This window comes from Neopelma chrysocephalum, unplaced genomic scaffold (assembly GCF_003984885.1).
Source record: "Neopelma chrysocephalum unplaced genomic scaffold, ASM398488v2 Primary Assembly neopelma1_65, whole genome shotgun sequence".
NCBI classification, from domain to species: domain Eukaryota; kingdom Metazoa; phylum Chordata; class Aves; order Passeriformes; family Pipridae; genus Neopelma; species Neopelma chrysocephalum.
The window spans coordinates 2,676,831-2,685,339 of NW_020897722.1; the positions used below are offsets into that span (position 1 = coordinate 2,676,831).

An 8,509-nucleotide genomic window follows, 5' to 3' on the forward strand; every position below is an offset into this window, starting at 1 on the left:
CTCTCCCAGCCCCCCCATCACCCTCACCCCACCTGCCCCCCCCGCCCGGGCTGTACCCGCCCGCCGTCCCCGTGGTCCCCGGGCGCCCTCCCGCGCCCCGCACCTTTGTTCTTCTGCGTGCGGGCGATCTCCTTCTCGATCTCCGAGATCTTTTCCAGGATTCCCATGGCGGGCCCCGCTCCGCGCCCGCCGGAAGCGCCGCCGGCCCGGCCCGTCCGTCCCCGTCACGCGTCCGGGCCGGCCCCGCGCCCCGCGCGCTCCGCCCGCGCCCCGCGCCCCGCAACGCGCGTTCCGCCCGCCGCCACCGCGAGGGGACCCCGGTGAGTGACACGGGTGGGGGGGACACGGGTGGCAGCGAGGGCGGCCGGGAAATGGGGCTGCGGAGGGAGCTGCTCGTAGGAAATGTCGCAGGAAGCAGGGGGTGTCGAGGGGAGCCCCAGACGGGGCTGCCCCACTCCTGCTCCTCTAATTAAGGTGGATCCTGACAGGAGCTGGAGCCAGGGCGGGGTCGGGCTCTGCTCCCAGGGAACCAGCGAGAAAACAAGAGGAAACCGCCTCCAGGGGAGGTTCAGGTTGGGCATAAGGAGGAATTTCTCCATGGAAAGGGTGGTCAGGCATTGGAAGGCACCATCCCCTGCCCAGGGAGGTGGTGGAGTCCCCATCCCTGGAGGTGTCCAAGGAAGGACTGGACCTGGCACTCATTGCTCTGGGATGGGGGACAAGGTGGGGATCAGGCACAGGGTCGACTTGATGGTGCTGGAGTTCTTTTCCAATGAAAATAATTCTGTGACCTTTTGAATTAAGGCCACCAGCAGCTGATGGGACTCCTGGAGAAGCCCTCGAGGGAGAAGATGAAGCACAGCAACGCCCTGGAAGCGGGAAGCGCTTCGTTGGACAAACACACACGGAGACAGACCCTTTCAATACAGTTCATGTTTAATTTGGACGTTGATCGCTCCACAAAGCACCTCCTCGGCCCCCCCCTCCATCCATCCCACACGGACACCCCTCTGCTCCCACACGGACACCACGCTGCAACCAGCATGGGCCAAGAGACACCACCACCTCTCCCAGCCCCAAACACCCCATTTCTCACCTCTGCCCCCCCAAATCCTCGCCCGTGCCCTTCTCTCTCACCATACCAGGACATACGTAACGTTCCTCCACAGCTCACACAAGTCAAAGAAAAGGAAAACCAAAGCCAAGGCTCTCGAGGAGGGAAAATCCACACCCTGAAAGCCCCTGTGAGCCCCTCGGCTCCTCGACCTGCTCTGCACCCGCCACGTGTCAAATCCAGACAGTTCTGGAATTCCGCTGAAATTCCCTTCAGGACGGTGGAAAGGAGACAAGCAGAGAGCAGGATGCTCCTTCCACACCCCTCTCACAACATATCACATCTCAAGGAAAAATCTCAGAGGTTTTGGGATAGTTACACACGTTAAACACTCCCAGGACCCTCCTAACTCAGCTCCTGCCAATGACCAGGGTCAATTCACCTAAACCATGTCAGATATCCAAGTGTCCTGCTGGCACTGACAGCCCTGGGAGCACAGGGACACTGGTGCCACCCCCAATATTGCACAAACAGCTCCGGAGGGCTGGGAAGAGTCCTTGGAGCCAGGTCCCTGCACCCACACAGCACCTGGGAGGAGGCTTCACCCCCACCATGGAGCAGCACCACAGGTTTTCACCCCTAAAGCCAGGACATCTCCCAGCACCATCCGTGAGGAAACCCCTCTCCCCAAAAGGGGCTGAGTTCCTCCGAGAGAAGCAGAATAAAACAGGAACGCACTTCCCAACTGCTTTGCCCGCAGCCCCAAATCATCTCCATGCTTCCCTACACGTCCTCTTGCAATGGCCAAGGCACCAGCACACGTTCCCTGGAAGGGCCAGGTCTCCCCTTCTTCCCTAAGCACCTCTCTCTGGGGAGAAGGACTAATCCACGGAGCACAGCACGCACGAGGCGGCCGAATTCCGCATCATCTCCCGAGACCAGCCCGACCATGCAAGATCCCGACATGGAATAGAGGAAAGGGGCTCACCAAGCCCTGAATCCTTCCTCATTAAGGCTTAAACAAGCGATTCAACTGCTGCCAAAAAGAAGGAAGTTAATTCAAAAAGAAGCAAACCCAAAGCACCTCAGAGGCTTCGCTCCCCTCTCCCGGGCGGAAAATCCGTCCTCGGCACCCACTCGTGCTATGAGCCTGCCTGGGGGGGCTTGGGTTTTAAACCAGCCAGAAAAAGGCAAACTGAACTCTCACAAAAGCCCCTCAGGTGGGACTGACACGGTAAAAACACAACTGAGGCCAAGTTTTAAAGTGTCTTTGAAAAAAAAAAACCACCCCACACGTCCGTACACGCACACACACACACACTTTGGCACACGGAGCCTTAAGTTGTGTCACTTGGAACATTCAGAGTCAGAGGGAGCTACTGGGAGGGGCTTTTTTTTTTCCTGTTTTGTTATTTTTCCTTGTAAAAAGGTGTCAAGCAGTGGTGGTGAAGCATGAAGGGTGAGGACAAACGCTGAGCGGTGCCAGGGTGACCCTGCTCAGCGCTTGCGCTCCGGTTACGTTCCCAAAGCTTAGCTGGATACATACACGGATATAAAAACACAGACATTCCTGGTTTTCAATGTGAAAACGGTAACATGGAATCGAGTACTTGTGCATTTGCCATAGGGTCCTTTGGAAAAGGAACCATAAAAATAGATATATTTTTTTTAATAAAAGTCTTTTTTTTTGTCTTTTTTTTGTCTTTTTTTTTTTTTTTACCCTTAACTTAAGTAAAGAGCAAATATACACCTACAAGCAGAGTTCAGATCCACTTTACTGAGAGCCTGGAAGTCCGTACATCAAATTAATTCCCAGTGGCGTATCCAGACATGGGAACAGCTCCCAGCTCCAAAGGGCCGGTGTTCCTGGCAGATCTGCAGCTCTGGCTAACCTTGTTAGCCAGCAAAGCCTCATTCCAGCCTTACCTCAGCCAACACTCCCCAACAGACTCCACAGCTGAGCCTCACACCCAGGACCCGGCTCTGGGAGCATCAGAGCTGGAAAGCTGGGCAACAAACCCAAATCCCAGCAATTTCAATCCACATCAGGATGTAACAAGGAAAACATAAGCCCTGAGCTTACATTTCCTTATTACTCAGCGGCCAGAGCACTGATTCCAGCTACTGAGAAACAGCTTCCAGAGGAGAGCTGGGAGGAACTTCAGTGACAGAGAAACGAGCTGTGCAACAAGAAAGTGCATTAAAGTAGCTTAAAACCAGAGTAAAGATCAAATGGCCACTCGACAGGAGGGAGAATCAAGCTCCAGCAGCTCCTCAGGCTGGGTGAGTTAACATCCAGGCTCTCTCTGGCAAGTCCAAGGGGCAGGAGAGAAGAGTGCATTCCCGTGCTCCCACAGGGACACAGTTCTCCTGGCAGGCCATGCTCTCCTGCCCGGTTTGCTTCTGGTTGGTATCAGATCCGGACTGTCATCGGAATTCGTAGATAGGAGCACTGTGCTCAGGAACGTGAGTTAAATTCAATGACTGATACCTGGGAGAGAAGGAAAACATTGAGGAGAGGATTACAGGGAGCTCCTGCTGGCTCTTCTCTCCCCCTTTATAGTCTCAGAGGTGTTCAGGCATCCAACACCCACTTCCCACAGTGCCAAAATCCCATCAGGACTCCTCATCACTCTGTAGAATTCCCTGACAGGAGGCTGGAACCAAGTGGGGGTTGGTCTCTTGATAGGACAAGGAGAAATGGCTTCAAGTTGTGCCAGAAGAGGTTCGGGTTGGATATTAGGGAAAAAATATTTCACTGAAAGAGTGGTTAAGCCCTGGAACGGGCTGCCCAGGGAAGTGGTGGAGTCACCATCCCTGGAAGTGTTCAGAAAACAGGCAGACTTGCCACTTAGGGTTTAGTGGGAATGGGGGGATTTGGTCGAAGGTTGGACTCAGTTTTGGAGGTCTTTTCCAACCTTAATGATTCCATGATTCCCACGCTGGTGCCTCTGAGCCACCAGCAGCCAGGCAGCATTCCAGGTGGGCTGCCTGTGGTGGGGTTTCTTTGGACACTCTTTGAAATTCAACAACTTTCATGTTCAAACAGTGTTTGCTACAAGTGCAAATTACACTTGAGTCTTTCAAAGCTCAGCTCGAGGGGACATGTCTCAAAGTCTCCTGGTTCCTTCCCTCCCCCTGAAAGCTTCACTTGCTGCTCAGGACAACATCCAAGGGAAAAGAGCTCTCCAACAAAATCCCCACCAATTAGCCTTGACTGTTCCTTTGTCTTACAGCAACACCAAGGACCTCAGAATACAAAGCCCTGGTCTGACAGGATTTCTGCCTGAAGGGAACAACAGCCAAGCTGTTACATGTGAGAAAGCACCAAACTGCCTCTCAAAGCTCCCCTGACATCCTCTCCAGACTCTGTACCTCCCCCTCCTCCACTCTGCCAGCCCAAATTTCCCCCCCTGTGCCAAAAGGGCAGCACTTCATACCACACCAATGGGCTGCCCCAAGCTCAGGCCAAGCACAGCCCACCCCCCCTTCTGCCCTGAGGTCCAGCCTGAACCTCCTGCCTGGACACTCCCAAGGCTGTGGATGAGCAGGACAGGACTCACAGCTTGGTTTGAGCCCTCAGGAGGCAGGGAGCTTCCTTACCATTCTGAACTCCTATGGTAGTAATAGCCCTCTATAGATGCTGCTGACTTCTGGAAGCAGATGTAATAGAAACCAGCAAAGGAAGCACCACTGATGTCCTTGATGGTGTGATCTGGGACTAGGAACTGCTCCTGCACACGAAATACAGGCTGCATTTTAAAATGTTGGTCAAATATAGCCCCACTCCACCCCAATCTGCCCTCCCAAACCAAATACTGGCACCCACTAACACGAAGACATTCCTGGCTGAGCACTCCCTGCACTTGCAGCAGCCCAGACCAGAGACTAGAGTGTCCCTTCACCACCTGCCACCATAGGCATCTCAGGGAAGTGGATAACTGAGAGCAGAACCAGTTTTAAGAGTGCAGGATATCAGTTTCAGTTCAACATCTGCCCCTTGCGAACCAGAAGCCAATTGCAAAATCAGAAATCAGAGCCTGAGAAAGAAGGGAAGGGTCCAGGGAGATCTTACTGCAGCCTTTCAAGACTTGTGAGGGCTTGTGAAAAAGCTGGAGAGAGACTTTTACCAGGGCATGGAGGGACAAGACAAGGGAGAATAGCTTCACACTGACAGAGGGGAAATTTAGATTAAATACTAGGAAGAAATTCTTCCCTGGGAGGGTGGGGAGGTCCTGGCACAGGTTGCCCAGAGAAGCTGTGGCTGCCCCATCCCTGGAAGTGTCCAAGGCCAGGTTGGACGGGGCTTGGAGCAACCTGGGCTAGTGGAAGGTGTCCCTGGGTTGAACCAGATGAGCTTTACGTCCCTTCCAACCCAACCCATTCTGTGGTGACTCTCTGATGATCCCAGCTGACGAACAGAGGTGCAGAGTGGTCACTCTACATCAAACACACACAGGCCCCACACCGTGGCTGGAGACACCAATTCTCTCATCCTCTGAAGCACCACCAAGCAAGATTTTCCTGTTGTGTTTTTAGCCATGACTGCAGCCCTTAAGGACACAATTAGCTGGCTAGACACGAGTCACACTGCAACTTGCAAGTACAGTGGGTTTTGGGGTTGGCAGGGTGAGATCCTTCATTAAATCATCATAGCTGAAAAAGCTTTTAGGCACCACAAGCCTCTGCCAGTGGCGTGCAAGCAGCTCATCAGAGAAGGAGACACGCAGAGTTTACCTTCCATCTCATGAAGACGTAGTCTCCATTTTTCAGATCTTCATAATCAAAGTCATCAGAGTTAAATGTTTTTGCATACTGGTAAAAAGCCTGGAACTTTCCCTGAAACAAAAATGAAAAAACAAAACAAAACAAAACAGGCTGCTTATTCCAGGACTAGAGCTCTAGTGCCAGTTGTTGTTTAGGAGGGAAAAACTACTGACACCCACAGCCATATCCAGGCTAGCTAGGGAAGCTCCTACACTTTCAGAGGAAAACATTTTGACAGAAGCATAATAAACATCAAAGCCTGACAAACAACAGCAAGGTCATGGCTGCTGTGGCCCCAGAGCACAACAGCAGCAACACCCTGCCCTGAGCAGAGAAAGAGGTACCAACTGCCAGAGGGGTCCCTCTCCCTTTCTCCACTCCATTTTTATTTCAAAAACAAGGAGTGTGTTCTCTTAGGGGGTCAAGAGATGGGGATTGCTCCTGCTCCCTACTAACCCCAGGGCCAGTGAGCGCAAAACAAGATGTCCCCTCCCTCATCACAGATCACAGCTTGCTGAAGTGACTTCCCAGTTGGGGAAGGAGGGAAACACCCAAAAATGAGAGGTTTCCAAGCATTTCTGACAGCTCTTCCATGGGCACACCTCTCCTCCAAAGCAGCTGCCCAGACCCACATGTATCCCAGATTTATTTACCCAGTGTTTACGATCCACATCTTCGTCAGCGTCCCACTTGCGTGTTAGGAACGGATGTTTCTTACTGATTATCTCGCCTTCGAAGAACGTGGTGAGGGTTGGGTACTCCTGGGAGAGAGGAGAGACACAGGTGGGGTCAGAACTGTCACCTACAGACCCAAACCCAAACGCAGACAGAGCTCCATGCACTCAGCAAAAAGCATCTCACAGCGACAGCTCTGGGAAATCCAAGGTTCCTCCTGCCCCACACCTCTCCAAGGTTGACTCCTCCACAGCCACAGCCTCCACCCTCTTATTCCAGCCCTTCTCTGCCTCTCTCTTTGCTTCATAAAGCCAGAAGGAGTCATGTCAGAGCTGAAATGCAGGAAAGGGTCTGGAGCAGCTGAGGGAGCTGGGGGGACTCAGCCTGGAAAAACGGAGGCTTGGGGGGACCTTCTCACTCTCTGCAACTCCCTGACAGGAGAGGGGAGCCAGGTAGGAGTCAGGCTCTGCTTCCAGGGAAGGTGGAAGGATAGGACAAGAAGAAATGCCCTCAAGTTGTGCCAGGGGAGGTTCAGATTGGATATTTTGGAAAAATTTCTTCACTGACAGCATGGTCAGGCATTGGCAGAGCTGCCCAGGGCAGTGGTGGAATCACCACCCCTGGAAGTGTTCAAAAAACATGTGGATGTGGCACCTGGGGATATGGTTTAGTGGTAACATGGCAGTGCTGGGTTAATAGTTGGATTGGATGATCTTAGTGGGCTTTTCCAACCTCAATGATCCTTTGAAGCTCCCAGCTGGACAATCACCAGTGACATTTACAGCCAGCACCACTCCCCAGTGGATACCTCATGATCAAATCCACAACATGCTCAATCCCTCCACTTCCCATTTCTGGCAGCAGCTTCTCCCACCCCACCAGGAAAAAAAAAAAATAAAGCCTTTAAACAGCACTTTTTCGTGGTGTTTTGCAGTTAACACTCACCTCTGTAAGGCCTTTAATTTTCAAGTATCCACAGAGATAGGAGTTTTCCATATCCACATGCTAGAAAAGAGTGCAAAGTCCAATCAATAAAAATAGGCATAAAGGTACATGGTTGATCCAAAGCAGCTTCTATCCATACCAAGGATAATTTCAGCTTCAGCTGGTACAGCTGCCAGCCCTTTCCCACACTGGGAACCACCTGGAAAGGTCATTTACAGGTGCCCAGCTCACCTCTGACAGCCTCTACATCCCAGGCCTGTTTCCAAGGCAGCACCCTCTGCCCAGAAGTCTCTAGCAGGAAGCAAACTCCACTTTCCAGTAGGAATAAATCCAACCCACAGTGTTCTCCAAGCAAAAGCATCCCTGGCAGAATCACCCACACACCCACAGCACTTCGCAGGAGGCCCTTCTCCTAAATCTAAAGCTTTTATGCCACCTGTCTCAGGAGTTATCAGGCTGCATCTCTCTGTTCTTTCTGTGCAGAAGCCAGGCAAGGCCTTGCCTGCTCCAAGCACCTCTAAAACCACGGGATTTTCCAAGCTTTTCCCTGGCATCTCCAAGGATGCGAGTTATTCAGGGAGTGAGTTATTCAGGGAAGTGCAAACCTCAGCTGTGAGAAGATGGATCTTCCCCACCTGTGATCAAAGACCAGTGACGTTTCCCTGTGCTCAGCACGGGCAGAGCTGGCAGCCCCCCTTCTCCCCTCAGCTGACACCGGCAAAACCAGCCACGTTTTCGGCACAAAAAAGCAGCGATTTTTCAGCACAAAAAACCCCACAGCGTTTCTAGCACAGCCAGCCGTGGGGTGTGTGCGGCAGAGCCCAGCACAGCGAAACACCCCCGCACCAGGAACGTGGAGAATTACACACAAACGCGGCCCAGCGGGCATCAAGGAATCACTTAGGCCGGGAAAGACCCCTCTGAGATCGAGCCCAAACCGCCAGACTTCCCTTTAAAACACCGCCAGGGGTGGCGACTCCGCCACCTCCCTGGGCACCCCCTTATGATGTTTAACGATGTTTAATGAAGAAACTGGCGGTGATACCGAAAGGATGGGGGTGATGCGGG

General features: G+C 52.7%; 2 protein-coding genes across 2 annotated transcripts in view; both read right to left on the reverse strand.

Annotated features, from left to right (window-relative positions):
- The window catches only part of DRG2 (developmentally regulated GTP binding protein 2), a 13,742-nt gene extending 13,522 nt beyond the window's left edge, over positions 1 to 220 (reverse strand). The window contains exon 1 of the mRNA XM_027683587.1: positions 104 to 220. Within this exon, the coding sequence (XP_027539388.1) occupies positions 104 to 167 (64 nt within the window). The 5' untranslated portion in view covers positions 168 to 220. The remainder of the gene's footprint in view (positions 1 to 103) is intronic.
- Positions 221 to 2,454: 2,234 nt separating this feature from the next.
- Positions 2,455 to 8,509, reverse strand: part of GID4 (GID complex subunit 4 homolog) — a 9,458-nt gene continuing 3,403 nt past the window's right edge. Inside the window, exons 2-6 of the mRNA XM_027683589.1 lie at positions 7,442 to 7,501; positions 6,475 to 6,582; positions 5,792 to 5,893; positions 4,658 to 4,788; positions 2,455 to 3,545 (exon numbers count right to left, since the gene is read on the reverse strand). Of these exons, the coding sequence (XP_027539390.1) occupies positions 3,482 to 3,545; positions 4,658 to 4,788; positions 5,792 to 5,893; positions 6,475 to 6,582; positions 7,442 to 7,501 (465 nt within the window). The 3' untranslated portion in view covers positions 2,455 to 3,481. The remainder of the gene's footprint in view (positions 3,546 to 4,657; positions 4,789 to 5,791; positions 5,894 to 6,474; positions 6,583 to 7,441; positions 7,502 to 8,509) is intronic.